This window comes from Ovis aries, chromosome X (genome assembly GCF_016772045.2).
Source record: "Ovis aries strain OAR_USU_Benz2616 breed Rambouillet chromosome X, ARS-UI_Ramb_v3.0, whole genome shotgun sequence".
Classification (NCBI taxonomy): Eukaryota; Metazoa; Chordata; class Mammalia; order Artiodactyla; family Bovidae; genus Ovis; species Ovis aries.
The window spans coordinates 119,590,227-119,608,958 of NC_056080.1; the positions used below are offsets into that span (position 1 = coordinate 119,590,227).

Below are 18,732 nucleotides of genomic sequence, written 5' to 3' on the forward strand. Positions count from 1 at the left end.
TTACTCACATGAATAAGAGAATAACTATATAGAATTTAATTAAATTATTTTTGTTTCTGAACAGAATTAGGAGATCTTCCCTTAGTCAAGCTGGATTTCTCTTGTAATAAAGTGACTGAAATTCCAGTTTGTTACAGGAAGCTGCATCATTTACAAGTAATAATTTTGGATAACAATCCTTTGCAAGTACCACCAGCACAGGTTTGTAATTTAAAACAATGATACTTGCTTCTTTCATTTTTATTCAAAATTACATGTTTCTGGTAAATACAAAAGCATCAGAATTAGCAGTCAGTTTGCTTTTGAGGTATTACTCTCAAAAGTGTTTTTTTTTTTTTTTTTTTTCCTGGGAAGTGGCTGTTTCACTTTGGTAGGAGGTTTAGCTTTGTTTTTAGACAATAGGATTTGGATAACCCAGATACCAACTTTCTGCTTGTGAACTGATAATTCTGGTTGTTTGTGTTATTTTAAAAGGATCGACTAAGGATTCTGTCTACCTCTGTCCTACTCAGGTATATATTTACTTAAGATTTGTTGTGTGATTGATTGAAATATATTTTTAGCACCAATAGGTGGAATCATAACAGAAAGATTCAAGTTAAAAATATTAATTCCTACTGTTTTGTTCAGTCACTCAGTCATGTCTGACTCTTTGCAACCCCATGGTCTGAAGCATGCCAGGCTTCCCTGTCCCTTATTGTCTCCCAGAGTTTGCTCACTCGTGTCCATTGAATCAGTGATGCCATCCAATCATCTTATTCTCTGTTGCCCTCTTCTCCTCCTGCCTTCAATCTTTCCCAGCATCAGGGTCTTTTCCAATGAGTTGGCTCTTCGCATCAGGTGGCCAGAGTTTTGGAGCTTCAGCTTCAGTATCAGTCCTTCCAATGAATATTCAGGGTTGATTTCCTTTGAGACTGACTGGTTTGACTTTAAGTTTGAGAATTAATTCATGTGGAATCCACTAAAATGATAGTAAAGGAGTACACTAAACTTTAAACCCATGAAGACAAAGATTGAGAGAGAAGAGGACAGCAGGGGAGAGATGGCAACAGAATTTTGGAAAATGGAAAATAGGTGAAATAGTGGTAACTAGGATCTCCACTTACATTGCACAAGAGTATCTGATTGAGGAGGCACATGGTAGTGAAGTGCCAGCCTGTACTCTATTTCCAAGCTATGTGCCCTGGCACTGGGTTTTTATACATCCAGAAGAGTTGCCTTTTTTCTCTCTTTTCCTACTAAGGTGCATTCCACTCATTGCAAACGAGTGCCTTTTTTCTAAATTCAAATACTAAAAGCTGACTGCAGTCCTGGCCTGGTAGTAGCTACCATAGCAGGATGTGGAAACCCAAAACCTGTGTCTGCTATGGGAGAAGGCAACAAGAAGCGAGTTGATTTTTACTGTGTTAAATCTGGGAATGGCTTGGGTGTTTCTTTGGTGATTATTGAATGAAACATGTAACTAAATAGAGGGATGAAAGACTGAAAACATGGAGGTCTGTAGAGCATCTAAGGGTCTGCTATTTAATAGGACTCTCTAAATAATGGAAATGTATAATCTGTGATGTCCAGTATTATTGTTCATTCGCTCAGTCATGTCAGACTCTTTGTGACCCCATGGACTGTAGCATGCCAGACTTCACTGTCTTTCACCATCTCCCAGAGCTTGCTCAAACTCATGTCCATTGAATCGGTGATGCCATCCAAACATCTCATCCTCTGTTGTCCACTTCTCCTCTTGCCTTTAGTCTTTCCAAACATCAGAGTCTTTTCCAATGAGTTCACTCTTCACATCAGGTAGCCATATATAGGAGCTTTAGCTTCAGCATCAGTCCTTCCAATGAATATTCAGGATTGATTTAATTTAGGATTGACTGGTTTGGTCTTTTTGCTATCCAAGGGACTCTCAAGAGTCTTCTCCAACACCACAGTTCAAAAGCATCAATTCTTTGGCACTCAGCCTTCTTTATGCCATGAACTTACAGATGTTCAAGCTGGATTTAGAAAAAGTAGAGAAACCAGAGATCAAATTGCCAGCATCCGTTGGATCATCGAACAAGCAAGAGAGTTCCAGAAAAACGTCTACTTCTGCTTTATTGACTCTGCCAAAGCCTTTGACTGTGTGGATCACAACAAATTGTGGAAAATTCTGAAAGAGATGGGAATACCAGACCACCTGACCTGTCTCTTGAGAAATCTGCATGCAGGTCAGGAAGCAACAGTTAGAACTGGACATGGAACAACAGACTGGTTCCAAATCGGGAAAGGAGTACGTCAAGGCTGTATATTGTCACCGTGCTTATTTAACTTATATGCAGAGTACATAATGAGGAATGCTGGTCTGGATGAAGCACAAGCTAGAATCAAGATTTCTGGGAGAAATATCAATAACCTCATATATGCAGATGACACCACCCATATGGCAGAAAGTGAAGAACTAAGGAGCCTCTTGATGAAGGTGAAAGAGAAGAGTGAAAAAGTTGGCTTAAAGCTCAACATTCAGAAAACTAAGATCATGGCATCTGACCCCACTTCATGGCAAATAGATGGGGAAAGAGTGGAAACAGTGGCTGACTTTATTTTTGGGGGCTCTAGAATCCCTGCAGTTGGTGATAGCAACCATGAAATTAAAAGATTCTTGCTCTTTGGAAGGAAAGTTATGACCAACCTAGACAGCATATTAAAAAGCAGTGACATTACTTTACCCACAAAGGTCTGTCTAGTCAAGGTTATGGTTTTTCCAGTAGTCATGTGTGAATGTGAGAGTTGGACTGTGAAGAAAGCTGAGCGTCGAAGAATTGATGCTTTTGCACTGTAGTGTTGGAGAAGACTCTTGAGAGTCCCTTCAAGGAGATCCAACCAGTCAATCCTAAAGGAAATCATTGCTGAATATACATTGGAAGGACTGATGTTGAAGCTGAAACTCCAATACTTTGGCCACCTGATGCGAAGAGCTAATTCATTTGAAAAGACCGTGATGCTGGGAAAGATTGAAGGCAGGAGGAGAAGGGGACAGCAGACGATGAGATGGTTAGATGGCATCTCCGACTCAATGGACATGAGTTTGAGCAAACTCTGGGAGTCAGTGATGGGCAGGGAAGCCTGGCATGTTGCAGTCCATGGGGTCGCAAAGAGTTGGGCACAACTGACTGAACTGAACTGAACTTCTTTATGGTCCAACCCTCAGATTTACACATGATTACTAGAAAAACCATAGGTTTGACTAGATGGACCTTTGTCACTGAAATAATGTCTTCCCTTTTCAATATGCTGTCTGCTGCTGCTGCTGCTAAGTCACTTCAGTCGCGTCCGACTCTGTGTGACCCCAGACGGCAGCCCACCAGGCTCCCTCATCCCTGGGATTCTCCAGGCAAGGACACTAGAGTGGGTTGCCATGTCCTTCTCCAGTGCATGAAAGTGAAGTCACTCAGTCATATCCAACTCGTAGTGACCCCATGGACTGCAGCCCACCAGGCTCCTCCATCCATGGGATTTTCCAGGCAAGACTACTGGAGTGGGGTGCCATTGCCTTCTCTGCAATATGTCTAGGTTTGTCATAGCTTTTCTTCCAAGGAGCAAGTGTCTTAATTTCATGGCTGCAGTCATCATCTGCACAGATTTTGGAGTCCAAGAAAATAAAGTCTGTCACTGTTTCCACTGTTTCCCCATCTATTTGCCATGAAGTGATGGGACTGGATGCCATGATTTTAGTTTTTTGAATGTTGAGTTTGAAGCTAGCTATTTCACTCTCCTCTTTCACTTTCATCAAGAGGCTCTTAGTTCCTTTCTGCTTTCTGCCATAACGGTGGTGTCTTCTGCATGTCTGAGGCTATTGAGATTTCTCCCGGCAATCTTGGTTTCAGCTTGTGCTTCATCCAGCCCAGCATTTTGCATGATGTACTCTATATATAAGTGAAATATGCAGGGTGACAATATACAGCCTTGATGTATTCCTTTCTCAATTTGGAACCAGTTCACTCTTTCATTTCCGTTTCTAACTGTTGCTTCTTGACCTGCATAGAAGTTTGTCAGGAGGCAGGTCAGGTGGTCTGATATTCCCATCTCTTTAATGTTCCACAGTTTGTTGTGATCCACACAGTCAAAGGCTTTAGCATAGTCAATGAAGCAGAAGTAGATGTTTTTCTGGAATTCTCTTGCTTTGTCTATGATCCAACAGATGTTGGCAATTTGATCTCTGGTTCCTCTGCCTTTTCTAATTCCAGCTTTGAACATCTGGAAGTTCATGGTTCATGTACTGTTGCAGCCTGGCTTGGAGAGTTTTGAGAATTAATTTGCTAGCATGTGAGATGCTTGCAGTTGTGCCATAGTTTGAGCATTCTTTGGCATTGCTTTTCTTTGGGATTGGAATGAAAACCGACCTTTTCCAATCCTGTGGCCACTGCTGAGTTTTCCAAATTTGCTGGCATATTGAGTGCAGCACTTTCACAGTGTCATCTTTTAGGATTTGAAATGGCTTAGCTGGAATCCCATCACCTTCACTAGCTTTGTTTGTAGTGATGCTTCCTAAGGCCCACTTGACTTTGCACTGCAGGATGTCTGGCTGTAGGTGAGTGATCACACCATTGTGGTTATCTGGGTCACTAAGATCTTTTATGTATAGTTCTTTTGTGTATTCTTGCCATCTTTTCTTAATATCTTCTGCTTCTGTTAGGTCCTTAACATTTCTGTCCTTTTTGTGCCCATCATTGTATGAAATGTTCCCTGGTATCTCTCATTTTCTTGAGGAGCTCTCTAGTCTTTCCCATTCTGTTGTTTTCCTCGATTGCTATTGAGTACTTGATATATGACTAGTGTGACTAAGGAACAACATTTTCCATTTAATTTCATTTTGATTAATTGAAATTTCAATAGTTTTACATGACTAGTTGTTAATATATTCAACAATACAGATCTAAATTTGCACTGATTTTGCCCTTAGTTCCGCAGCTACATGACTTCCACTTCTTGCCTTAGCAGAAACCTAGTGTTTACTCTGAGGAGTAGGTGGATTCTCTTAGATTCTCTTCCTCAGCTCATCAGCCAAATGAGTATCATTCCTTCCCTCAACATAAGCCTGGAGTTTACTCTTTAGAGCAGTGCTGTCTATTAGAACTTTCTGTAATGATGGAAATGTTCTATATTTGTACTGTCCTGTATTGTAGCCAAAAGTGGCTATTGAGCACTTGAAAGTATATAATGTGATTGAAGAATTGCAGTTTTAGTTTTATTTAGATTAAATAGCCACATGTGGCTAGTGACTACTATATTGGATAGCATAGCTGTAGAGAGACTCAACCAGAGTTAGGGGCTGCAGGTACAGCTATAGGTACTAATGAGATCCCATACTGACAACAGTGAATGCATATGTACTGAATATTGGGAGTGTCAGTAGACCTCTCTTGCTTGGCTCCCAGAATGCTGGCAGCCTCTCTTATGTGACTTAGGATGGATGATTTCTCTCTTGGTAGACTGATGGAACTAGGAGAAAAGACCTATAGGTATACTGATCATTGGCAGTCCCCTGAAGCACAAGTCACAATCTGTTCTCTAGACATGGGCTGGCCATTGATAAACTTCTCCCTCTTACATAGAGCTTCCATTTGACTTATCATTTTTCTTTTGAAAATGAACAGACAGCCATGGATCACTAGACATTGTAGAAATAATTTCTAACATGAAAGAGACTGAAAGGCTTCCATGAAGACAAAATGGGTCATATTCATAGCAATGGTAGTCAGAATGACTTCTCAGCAGCACCATGGGGAACTAGAAGATGTTAGAATGATGCCTTCAGTGACTGAAGGAATATTCCAAAATTTGTAAAGTCAAACTATCAGTCAATTGTAAGATAGAAAAAAAAAAAAACAGTTTCAAACATGCAAGATCTCAGAAATTTTAGCTGTCCTGCACACTTTACTAGAAAGCCAGTAGAGGGTGTACTATATCAAGATGAAGGAATAAATTAAGAAGAATTCTTCATGTCTAAGATAGACTGGTATGCATGGACCTAGAGTCTAGCAACCAATCAGTTTGGTGGGGGGAGGGTTGTCTCCCAAAAGAAAACAGAAAAATAATAAAGAAGTTAACAGTTGACTTGATGTACTTGTCAGTATGGAGAGACGTTTTACAGTTCTGTCAGAGTCAGGAATGAATTAGTAGCAGGCACACAGAAAATTATCAGTTCAGTTCAGTTGTTCAGTCATGTCCGACTCTTTGTGACCCCATGGGCTGCAGCACACCAGGCTTCCCTGTCCATCACCAACTCCTGGAGCTTACTCAAAGTCATGTCCATTGAGTTGGTGATGCTATTCAACCATCTCATCCTCTGTCGTCCCCTTCTCCTCCTGCCTTCAATCTTTCCCAGCATCAGGGTCTTCTCCAGTGAGTCAGTTCTTTGCATCAGAAAATTAAACAAAGGAGGAAAATGGGGCAAGTAGTCACTTTAGGAAAAACAAAAACTTACAAGAGAAAGGAAATGAATCTAACTAACCTCTGTGACTACTTTCTTGGTCATATTGTTGTAAATACTAGATTTTGATTTAATGAAAAATTGTGACATAGATGTAATAATAACAAAGATTTATATGGCATTTACCATGCTCCAAGCATTGTATTGAACATGCTTTACATACATTCACTCATTTCTTATAGCAACCCTATAAAATAAGTACTGTCATTATACTTCATTTTATAAAAGAGAAAACAGCTGTAGCTGTTTCCTGTCTTTTCCAAGGTCACATGACTAGCATGTGGTGGAGCCTGGTTTCAAACCAAGGCAATCTTAACTCCAGAGTTCATGTTCCAACCACTATGTTATGCTTCTGAAGAGGGAGCAAGTATGTTTATATGAGTTGATATAAATTGGTGAGTTGATATGGATTGGTGATGGGAGAATGGTGGTTTTATGATATGTGATAGTGGCGGTGATCTCATGCAGATGGCAGTGAGCAGTGGCTTGAAGCAAGATCTTAGTTCCCTGTCTAGAAATTGAACCTCTGCCTAGAGGCTAGAAGCAAAATTTAGCTAACTCTTGCCCCTGTTTGAAAGTAAGAATGTTTCAAGGAGGCAAAAACTGGAAAAACAGGTACATAGTATATTGTAGAGACACAGCACTTCACTGGTAGCTCAGACGATAAAGAATCTGCCTAAAATGCAGGAGACCCAGGATCGATTCCTGGGTCAGGAAGATCCCCTGGAGAAGGGTATGGCAACCCACTCCAGTATTCTTGCCTGGACAAGTCCATAGACAGATGAGCCCAGTGGGGTACAGTCCATGGAGTTGCAAAGAGTTGGACGCAACTTAGCGACTAACACAAGTCGGAGAGCACTCAGAGAAACAGTTTGTTTAAGAGAGAAGCAAGGCAGAGATACATACCTGGAGAGAAAGTGTGTGTGGTCGACCCTTAGCACCACCCCCCCACACCCCCTTCCCCAGCCAGTGAGGAGGAGCACACCAGCCCTAAATCATTCATAGAGGGCACTTTTTCCGAGTCTCGTTTGGCCAGTCATCTGGCTTTTACCTGGCTCTGAATCCCTATTTGGTTTAACTCAGGGTCCTCCCCTGTGTGTGTGTGTGCATCTCTTAGCCAAGATGGATTCCAAGGCAAGGGCTTCTGGGAAGAAGAGCATATTATGGTCTGGTGCCCCCTTCCTTCTCTGACCTACTGAGGAACCTTTCTGCACATGTGTAGTTAGAGAGGCCTCTTTGACCTTAAGAATGAGAAATATGTGGTCTCTTTATCTTCTATCCAAGTTCAAGCAGGACTCGGCTCCTCCTTTTTCCTGCCATTATCTTTATCTTGAAGTATCTGTCCACAGGGGACAGATTTCAGCTGCTCAGCCTGGGGCCCATCTGTCTGGTACGTCAGTGGTGTTGATAACACAAGAAATCTAAGTCCTCATCCTCCTTAGTAAGATCTTGATAAATAAAATCTATAATTGAAAAATAAAAAATACCACCAGAGCCATGTTATTTATAAATATGAAGATAAAAAGCAGAAACCAACTGAAAGAGTTAAATGTGGGGACTGGGTCTCAGTTGTGTCTGACTCTTTGTGACCCCATGGACTGTAGGCCACCAGGCTCCTCCCTCCATGGGTTTCTCCAGGCAAGAGTACTGGAGTGGGTTGCCATTTCCTTCTCCAGTGGATCTTCCCGACCCAGGGATTGAACCCCGGTCTCCTGCATTCCAGGCAGATGCTTTAACCTCTGAGCCACCAGGGAAGCCCAAAGAGGTGGAACAGGGGATTAATTTTTTGTTAACTGTTTGATAATTCTCTTTGATTTTAAAACTATATGTGAATTATGATGATATAAATTAAATTTACCAAAGTAATTTTTCAGCATTTAACTTGGAAATAGATAATTTTTACAAATTTGGATAGATAATAGGATATATTTTAATTGGTAATATATTTATGTTCTAAAGCACAAATGGTTTACATTTTCCTTTTAAACGAAATTTTTCAGTGGTTAGGTCAGATCTGGTAACCATTAGATTTACCTAAGAACCATTTTTCCTTTCTACCTGAAATGATAATTATGTTTTAATGTGCTATTTCTATTGTTTTCTTTATTGATTGTTTTTCTGTGTTGCTATGTGCTTCCATAAAACAATGTTTTCTCTTCTAAATTTTGAGAAATACTTATTTGATAACATTTATGGTGACTGCAGTTATCCTTTGTAAAGCAAAATTATTGTTTCCCTAATGCTCATTGTCCATCTTTTTTATATAAAATACTTTCTTTCACACAGTATTTTCCCCCTCATTATTCTTTTTCTTTATTGCCAATGAAAATAATTTTCCTGGATATTATATTAGTTGAATTGACCATTTAAAAATTTGTTTTGTTTTATTTTAAGTGGCTTACCATTACACCTTTCAACAAATTTATCCTGTATTTGCATTCTTTTGATTAACTTTCTTCCAGTGTTTAAACTTAGTGGTTCTGATGAGGTTACTTTAAAGAATTACGTGGGTTTTTTTTTTTTTTCTTCTGTTCTTACCACTACAATGAATATATTTCTTTTCATTTTTTTCTGGAGAAGGCAGTGGCAACCCAATCCAGTACTCTTGCCTGGGAAATCCCATGGACGGAGAAGCCTAGTGGGCTACAGTCCATAGGGTTGTGAGGAGTCGGACATAACTGAGTGACTTCACTTTCACTTATCACTTTCATGCATTGGAGAAGGAAATGGCAACCCACTCCAGTGTTCTTGCCTGGAGAATCCCAGGGATGGAAGAGCCTGGTGGGCTGCCGTCTATGGGGTCGCACAGAGTTGGACATGACTGACGCGACTTAGCAGCAGCAGCAGCATTTTTTCTAGTGAAGGCAACTTTTATGAATTATAAATTTTATATTGCTTAGTGGTTTGTACTTTGTGCTTTTAACGAAATAGTTCAGGGAAATACAGAAAAATTAACTTAGTTTTTTCTAATAAGAACAGAGACCACAATCAGTTCAGTTCAGTTCAGTTCAGTTGCTCAGTCGTGTCCGACTCTTTGCGACCCCATGACTCGCAGCACACCAGAATAGTTTTAGTTATTGTCAGTGCTGTCAGATTTTTTCACCTAGTGTCAGAAGTACAAAGTATTTAAATATGTAAAGTATCTATCATGATATCATGATTGTTATATCTCAGAGTAATTTGAAGTTATTAAAATTTATTAATAAATTGGTAAATGACTTTATATTTGGAACTATAATCTTACTGTATTATTTATTGACAGATATGTTTAAAAGGTAAAGTACACATATTTAAATACTTAAATATCCAAGCGTGTTGCAGAATGGATAAGAAACCAGATTCTCTGGATCTTCCATCATTGAGTAAAAGAATGCCCTCCCAACCTCTCACAGACAGGTAATGTAATATTCTGTAATATTCTAATTTCATGACGATGGTGTCTTCTCTCTATATATAGATGATATTTGTTTATTTTGAGTGAACTGAATATACTTAGGATGATTGGTCTAGTGTTAAAATCAGTAATTAGCTGAAGTGAAATATCACCATCATAGAGTGAACCTCTGATGGTAGAATAAATTTGGAGTTTTCTCAAAAAATTTATTATTAAAGCTTTTAGTAGTAAAATGTAAAGTAAAATATATTTATGACATTCTAGTACAGAAGAACTAATTTCTCAGCACTTGACAACTATTAATGTTCTACTGTAATCACTGTGCTGTACATTTGGAATAAGTAGAATTTGACTTTGAACTGAGGTTAGTGGAAGAGTAAGATGTGTGGTTGGTTACCTTTCACCTCCATTTTCTTGATGCATTTCTATATGGATATTTTTTGATTCATTTCTGTATGGATCAGGGATGATTTATCATTGATATTGTTTTTTTTTTCCTTAAAAGATTTTGAAATGTTAGATTTGATATATTTTTTTAATTCATCCTTTTGAGATGTAGATTGGTCTGAAAGATTTTATGAAAACATAATTCCATCCAATAGTATGGAAAATAATTTGGAGAAGGATGAGACTATACAAAGGGAGACTGTCCCTGACTAAAATATTTAAAGATTTGTTATTGTATTTATGGCATAGTTTAGACTACATGGAATGCCAGCGTAGTAAGTATTATTGTTAACAGTGCAAGTTTTTGAATCCGAAATAGGATTTTTCTCAAATATTTTTGTTGCCTTAGAATGATTAAGAATCTGAGCATTAAATTTAGTTGCCAAAGGATTAGTTTGCTTAATATTATAAATGATAGTTCAGTTCAGTTCAGTTCAGTCGCTCAGTCGTGTCCGACTCTTTGCAACCCCATGAATCGCAGCATGCCAGGCCTCCCTGTCCATCACCAACTCCCGGAGTTCACTCAGACTCACGTCCATCGAGTCAGTGATGCCATCCAGCCATCTGATCCTCTGTCGTCCCCTTCTCCTCCTGCCCCCAATCCCTCCCAGCATCAGAGTCTTTTCCAATGATAGTAGACCAAACAATTCTACAAAAATTAAAATTAATTCATATACTAATCTCTATTAATATGTTTTTATATTTATTTCAAAATTACTTTAGTAATGACATACATTATATTAGTCATTTATTTATTTAAGTTGAGTGCCTACCACTAGATTCAGGGTTTGTTGAATTACATATTGGCCGCGGCCCTCATGGAGCTCACATTCTAGTGGACGAGTTGGTTGTTAAATAAAACAAGAACATAGACACACACACATAATTTCAAGTTTTGGTGAGTGCTTTGAAGGGAAGGAACATGTTTCAGGAGTGTGGTTGAGGAGTGTCTCTTTGGGAAGGTGAGATTTTAAGTCAAGACCTGAAAGAAGAAAAGCTAGCTGTGGAGCGAGTGAGGGAATGAGCATTTCAGGCAGAAATAATGGCATGTGCAACGGTCTTAAGTTAGGAAGAAACTTGGTATGCTAAAACAACCTGAGAGGAGGCCAGCATTGTGGTACAAGTTGACTTTGGAAAGTTAGTCAGGGCTCAAGTTATATGGGGGCTTTGGAGGCTGTGGTAAGAAGTTTGAATTTTATTTAAAGTACAGTAGGTAGTCATTGGACAATTATAAACAGGAGGATAACATGATTAAATTATTTTTAAAGAAACTATTGTGGCTCTTATAGAGAAAATACATTGGAAGCAAACAAGTAAAAACACGGGGACTAGTTAGGGTGTTGTGGTACTACCAAAAGATCAAGGGGTCTAGAATAGGGTTATTGCAGTAGAGATGAAAAGGAGTGGACAGAATTGAGATAGATTTTGAAGATGGTATCTAGCAGTGCTGTCCAATTGAAAGGCAATATGAGCCACATTGGTAATTTTTAAATTTTCTTGTAACCCATTTAAAAAATAATAAATTAATTTTAATAATGCATATTACATTACCCAATATATTAAAAATGTCATTTCAGTATGTCAGTTCAGTTCAGTTGCTCAGTTGTGTCCAACTCTTTGTGACCCCATGGCCTGCAGCACGCCAGGTTTCCCTGTCCAGCACCAACACTTGGAGCTTGGTCAAACTCATGATCATCGAGTTGGTGATACCATCCAGCCATCTCATCCTCTGTCGTCCCCTTCTCCTCCTGCCTTCAATCTTTCCCAGCATCAGGGTCTTTTCAAATGAGTCAGTTCTTCTCATCAGGTGGCCAAAGTATTGGAGCTTCAGCTTCAGCATCAGTCCTTCCAATGAATATTCAGAACTGATTTCCTTTAGGATTGACTAGTTTGATCTCCTTGCAGTCCAAGGGACTCTCAAGAATCTTCTCGAACACCACAGTTGCAGAAGCATCAATTTTTTGGCACTCGGCTTTCTGGTCTAACGCATCCATACACGACTACTGGAAAAACCATAGCTTTGACTAGATGGACCTTTGTCAGCAAAGTAGTGTCTATTTTTATATACCTTTTTAATATGCTGTCTAGGTTTCTCATAGCTTTTCTTCCAAGGAGCAAGCATCTTTTAATTTTGTGGCTGCAGTCACCATCTGCAAGGATTTTGGAGCCCAAGAAAATAAAGTCTGACACTGTTTCTATTGTTTCTCCATCTATTTGCCATGAAGTGATGGGACCGGATGCCATGATTTTAGTTTTTTGAATGTTAAGTTTTAAGCCAACTTTTTCACTCTCCTCTTTCACTTTCATTAAGAGGCTCTTCAATTTCTTTTCACTTTTTGCCATAACGGTGGTATCATCTGCATATCTGAGGCTATTGATATTTCTCCTGGCAATCTTGATTCCAGCTTGTGCTTCATCCAGCCTGGAATTTTGTGTGATGTACTCTATATGTAAGTGAAATATGCAGGATGTCAATATACAGCCTTGATGTACTCCTTTCTCGATTTGGAACCAGTCTGTTGTTCCATGTCCAGTTCTAAATGTTGCTTCTTGGCCTGCATAGAAGTTTGTCAGGAGGCAGGTCAGGTGGTCTGGTATTCCCATCTCTTTCAGAATTCTCCACAGTTTGTTGTGATCTACATAGTTAAAGGCTTTGGCATAGTCAGTAAAGCAGAAGTAGATGTTTTTCTGGAACTCTCTTGCTTTTTCTATTATACAATGGATGTTGGCAATTTGATCTTTGGTTCCTCTGCCTTTTCTAAATCCAGGTTTGAACATCTGGAAGTTCATGGTTCATACACTGTTGAAGCCTGGCTTGGAGAATTTTGAGCATTACTTTGCTAGCATGCGGAGAAGGCAATGGCACCCCACTCTAGTACTCTTGCCTGGAAAATCCCATGGATGGAGGAGCCTGGAAGGCTGCAGTCCATGGGGTCGCTGAGGGTCAGACACGACTGAGCGACTTCACTTTCACTTTTCACTTTCATGCATTGGAGAAGGGAATGGCAACCCACTTCAGTGTTCTTGCCTGGAGAATCCCAGGGACGGGGGAGCCTGGTGGGCTGCCGTCTATGGGGTCACACAGAGTTGGACACGACTGAAGTGACTTAGCAGCAGTAGCAGTTGCTAGAGTGTGAGATGCTTGCAGTTGTGCCATAGTTTGAACATTCTTTGTCATTGCCTTTCTTTGGGATTGGAATTGAAACTGACTTTTTCCAGTCCTGTGGCTACTGCGGAGTTTTCCAAATTTGCTGGCATATTGAGTGCAGCACTCTCACAGTGTCATCTTTTAGGATTTGAAATGGCTTAGCTGGAATCCCATCACCTTCACTAGCTTTGTTTGTAGTGATGCTTCCCAAGGCCCACTTGACTTTGTACTGCAGGATGTCTGACTGTAGGTGAGTGATCACACCATCGTGGTTATCTTGGTCACTAAGATCTTTTATGTATAGTTCTTTTGTGTATTCTTGCCACCTTTTCTTAATATCTTCTGCTTCTGTTAGGTCTTTAACATTTCTGTCCTTTACCGTGCCCATCTTTGCATGAAATGTTCCCTTGATATCTCTCATTTTCTTGAAGAGATCTCTAGTCTGTCCCATTCTGGTGTCTTCCTCTATTTCTTTGCATTGACCACTGAGGAAAGGTTTCTTACCTCTCCTTGCTATTCCTTGGAACTTTGCATTCAGATGTGTATATCTTTCCTTTTCTCCTTTGCCTTTAGCTTTTTTTCTTTTCTCGGCTATTTGTAAGGCTTCCTCAGACAACCATTTTGCCTTTTTGCATTTCTTTTCCTTGGGGATGGTCTTGAATACTGCCTCTTGTACAGTGTCTTGAACCTCCATCCATAGTTCTTCTGGCACTCTATCAGATCTAATCCCTTGGATCTATTTGTCACTTCCACTGCATAATCGAAAGGGATTTGATTTAGGTCATACCTGATGGTCTAGTGGTTTTCCTTACTTTCTTCAATTTAAATCTGAATTTGGCAATAAGCAGTTCATGATCTGAACCACAGTCAGCTCCCGGTCTTGTTTTTGCTGACTGTATAAAGCTCCTTCATAATTGAAATTTCAATGTATAATTACAAAAAAAAAAAAACAACACTAGTGAGTTATTTCACTTTCTTTTAAATCTTTGAAATTTAGCGTGTATTTTACATTTGTAGCATGTCTCAATTTGGACTAGTTACATTTCAAATGCTCTGTTGCCAAGCATGACTAGTGGCTACTGTATTGGACAGGACAGATCAGTAGAGTTTATTTGTGGCTCTTGGGTGCACTTATCTCTCACACAGAGCTGGTATTGAATTACTCAATTCTTGTATGTACTTTCTAGTTTCTCACTCATGTTCTTGGCTATATGGTTCTTACTACTTAGAATACCTTTCCTTGATATTTTGTAAACTCTTTATTCTATATAGGCATTGTAGTAGTTATACTTATCTTCAGCTTTTGGAGTCAGACATAATATCTTCGTGAAGCTCTTCTCCAACTCTTAATAACTGTATGTCCTTGTATCATATGATCTCTGGTTTTTAGCTTTTTTGTATGTAAAAAGGAAAATAATCATATGGATGTTGTCAGGATTGAATGAAATAATGCATATAGAGTATTTATCACAGTGTCTTATTAATTCCTCAACAAATAGCTTATTATTATCATTGTCATCTGTTTCAAACACGCCATTGTATGTTAGTATAGTATAGTATATGGATGTATTATTGGGCGGTGGAGTTAGATGGATTTCAGTTCTAATCATGGTTTAACCTCTTAATTCCTTCTTGGCCTATGTAAGTTATTTAATCTCTCTGAGCCTGTTTCTTTATTTAAAATGTTAACAATACATATTTCAAAAGCTTGTTGTGAGAATTAAATGTGTGCCTAGCAACTAGTTCAGTAAATGATACTCTGTAAATGTAATAATATTTCCCTTTGGGAAGTTAACTTTTATTAGCTTTATTTCTTCGTTTGTAAGAAGAAATAATAATTCATAAATCATACAATTTCATTATAAATAAAATATGAGGTGCACCTGGCATAGTATCTAACACAATGTAGACACTCAGCAAATGCTAGCAATTGTTGTTTTTCATCCTTCAAGATTAATCTCAAATGCTTCTTTCTTGGGTGAAGCCTTTCCTCACCTTCCCAAGGAGAAATTTATATTTACCTTTGTTCTTGTTGTTTATTTGGTAAGTTGTGTCTAACTCTTTTGCGACCCCATGGACTATAGCCTGCCAGGCTCCTCTGACTATGATTTCTCAGGCAAGAATACTGGAGTGGGTTACCATTTCCTTCTCTGGGGATCTTCCCAACCCAGGGATCAAACCCCCGTCTCCTCCTTGGCAGGTGGATTCTTTACCACTGAACCATCTGGGAAGCCATATTTACCTTTGTCATATCTTTCAGAACAGATAAGCATATTCCCCCTCTGGGCTGAGAAAGCTTTGAAAGCAAACATTAAAATTAATCTCATCTCAGGTGTTCAGCATAGTGCCTTAACCCTTGGTAATTGCTTCCCTAAGTTTGTTGATATACTCCTGAAAAGTATAAAATCAGTATTTGGGGAAGAAATATAGCAGATCAGGGACTTCAGTGTTAGATAATCTTGGGATAAAACTTAGACTGCGATTTGCAAGTTGTATGTCATTGGGTCGTTTTTTCAGCCCCTTCTGGCCTCAGTTTCCTTTTCTGTAAAATGAGAAAGCACCAATAACCTGCTAGAATTTTCACAAGGAATGTGAAGTATTATCTTTAAAATACTTAAAAAAAAAACTTAGCCCAGTTCTTGGCATATAATCAGTGATCAATGTACAGTATATGGTAAATTTGCAAATTAATGTGAAAACTATTTTGCAACTTGGGTGGCATACTGTAATTCAGAAATTTACAAGGACAGCTCTTTCCTCACACCCAAACAATTGCTTATTCAATGTTTTACAGGTGTTTTTTTGGCCTTTTTTCTCTTAATTACTTAATGGTCCTTATTTATGAAGCTAAATATATTTTTAGAGATAATGAAGAAGAAATGATTGTATTAAGGTTAAAAGACATTTCAGCATTGTATGGTGAAATTTGACAAACTCATAAGAAAAATAGGTCTTTATCAAGATGATTTTCTAGCAGGACTCTCTGCTTTTCTGAATCTCTCAGAAGAAATAATAGGCTATTGTTAAGGCTATTGTAACCTATTTTACAACAAAGCACGTGAAACTATTACATGAGGGACATGAATAAAGTGTTTTATATGATCCAATATTTTTTCCTCATGTTTTTAAGGATCTTACATATCAAAAGTATATATTTTATATTATCTAGTGAAATTTTAGGTCAATTATGTATTATCTATTTAAGAAGAAAACCTTAACTGCCCTTAGAATTTGTATTTCCATAGTATGGAAGATTTTTATCCAAATAAAAATCATGGTCCTGACTCTGGAATTGGAAGTGATAATGGAGAGAAACGATTGTCTACAACAGAAGTGAGTCTTTTCTATTACTGAACTATTTTAAGATTTTAATAGAAAAACAAAAAAAAATTACTAGAGCTTTGAAGTAGATAGGCACTTGCACACATTTCATTTATTTTGCTTAAAAATGTGATCAGCATTGCATTTTATGACCTCAAGTTAAACAAAAGACGTGCAGTTTTAAAAGCAAAATAGTAAACCTCATATTAATTTTTGGTTTTAAAACTGGAGATTTGAATCAGGTATTCTGTACTTCATATATGTAATTAAAGTAACTAATCCTTATCATATGTTTAAAATGCTTAATTTTTACTTTTTACTTATTGCATTCAGCCATCAGATGATGACACAGTCAGCCTTCATTCTCAAGTCTCAGAATCAAATAGAGAGCAGACATCAAGAAATGACAGTCACTCAATAGGAAGTAAACCTGATTCTCAGAAAGGTAATTCATAAGGTGTCGCTGTTTTTATGTCATGTATTATATCCCTTTTTAAAATGAATATATTTTTTAAAGTGGGCTTTAAAAATAATAGTATGTGCATGCTTGCTAAGTTGCTTCAATCATGTCCAACTCTATGCAACCTATGGACCATAGGCTGTAACGCTCCTCTCTCTGTGAGATTCTCCAGACAAGAGTACTGGAGTGGGTTGCTGTGCGCTCCTCCAGGGGACCTTCCTAACCAAGGGATTGAACCAACATCTCTTGCATCTCCTGCATGGGCAGATGGGTTTTTTATCACTAGCGCCACCTGGGAAGCCCCCAAATTATAGTATCTTTGATAAACTCATTTATTGAGAAAAATATACTTTTTTCTAAGCACTGCAGTGTCAGAGCACACTGTTTACTATTTGTGTTTTCTAATAAGTATTAATCTATACTTAGACCAGGAGGTGTATGATTTTACTGATGCCAACACAGATGATGTAGTAGTTCCTGAACAAGGAGATGCACATATTGGATCATTTGTTGCTTTCCTTAAGGTAAAGAAAACTTTGTACAAATATCAATAACATGTTCTCCTTAATCTCACAAAAGTGAACCATACAATTTAAAATGATAACTTTCTTTTATGTAAGGGAAAAGAGAAAGGTCCTGAAAAATCTCAGAAAAATGAAGAATTGGGAGATGATAAAAGGTAAGCACACCTGAATTTGCAAATTGAAGTATTGCTTATTAATCCTTGAAATATCATTAGATATTTCTGCTTGAATGAATAATTTTTTGTTCATTTACCTGTTAATTTCAGATAGTTAATTTGTGAATATTTCATCTGTCTGCTTTCCTCAATGAAGCTGAAAATTATAGTAAACATATAAGCTGAATGTAGTATATACACTGTTTTTCTCCATAAGTGTGATTATAATGTCTCCTATTACTATTATTGAAGAAAATTATACTTTCCCATACATTGCCTCATTTAAGCTATTTAGCTGTTCTTTAAAACAGATAGTATTGGTATAATTTGACTGATTAGGAAACTAAGACCTGGAGTTTCAAATGTCTCAAACTGAGGTGTTCTGACTCTTGGCTTAATAAACTTTACATTACATGAGACTGGTTATGGTAATTTTAAGGGTATTTACCTCTCTATTTTATTAACATGATTTGCTTTGGATCTTCCCTGTATCCTTTATCTTATGAAATGATAGAAATTGACCTACCATATTTTTTCAGAAAAGAAAGAGTATTTGTTGAATACCTACCATCTACCAGGATCTGTGCTACATGCTTTCCTGTTTCTTACTTAAGTTCAGTTCAGTCGCTCAGTCGTGTCTGACTCTTTGAGACCCCATGAATCGCAGCACGCCAGGCCTCCCTGTCCATCACCATCTCCCGGAGTTCACTCAGACTCACGTCCATCGAGTCTGTGATGCCATCCAGCCATCTCATCCTCTGTTGTCCCTTTCTCCTCTTGCCCCCAATCCCTCCCAGCATCAGAGTCTTTTCCA

General features: G+C 38.3%; 1 protein-coding gene across 4 annotated transcripts in view; it reads left to right on the forward strand.

Annotated features, from left to right (window-relative positions):
- Positions 1 to 18,732, forward strand: part of LRCH2 (leucine rich repeats and calponin homology domain containing 2) — a 105,919-nt gene that overhangs the window by 42,723 nt on the left and 44,464 nt on the right. For all 4 annotated transcript variants that reach the window (XM_015105079.4, XM_027962966.3, XM_060407885.1 and 1 more), the window contains exons 5-10: positions 65 to 201; positions 9,732 to 9,865; positions 16,704 to 16,791; positions 17,113 to 17,224; positions 17,666 to 17,763; positions 17,860 to 17,918. In XM_015105079.4, coding sequence (XP_014960565.2) covers positions 65 to 201; positions 9,732 to 9,865; positions 16,704 to 16,791; positions 17,113 to 17,224; positions 17,666 to 17,763; positions 17,860 to 17,918 — 628 coding nt within the window. The remainder of the gene's footprint in view (positions 1 to 64; positions 202 to 9,731; positions 9,866 to 16,703; positions 16,792 to 17,112; positions 17,225 to 17,665; positions 17,764 to 17,859; positions 17,919 to 18,732) is intronic.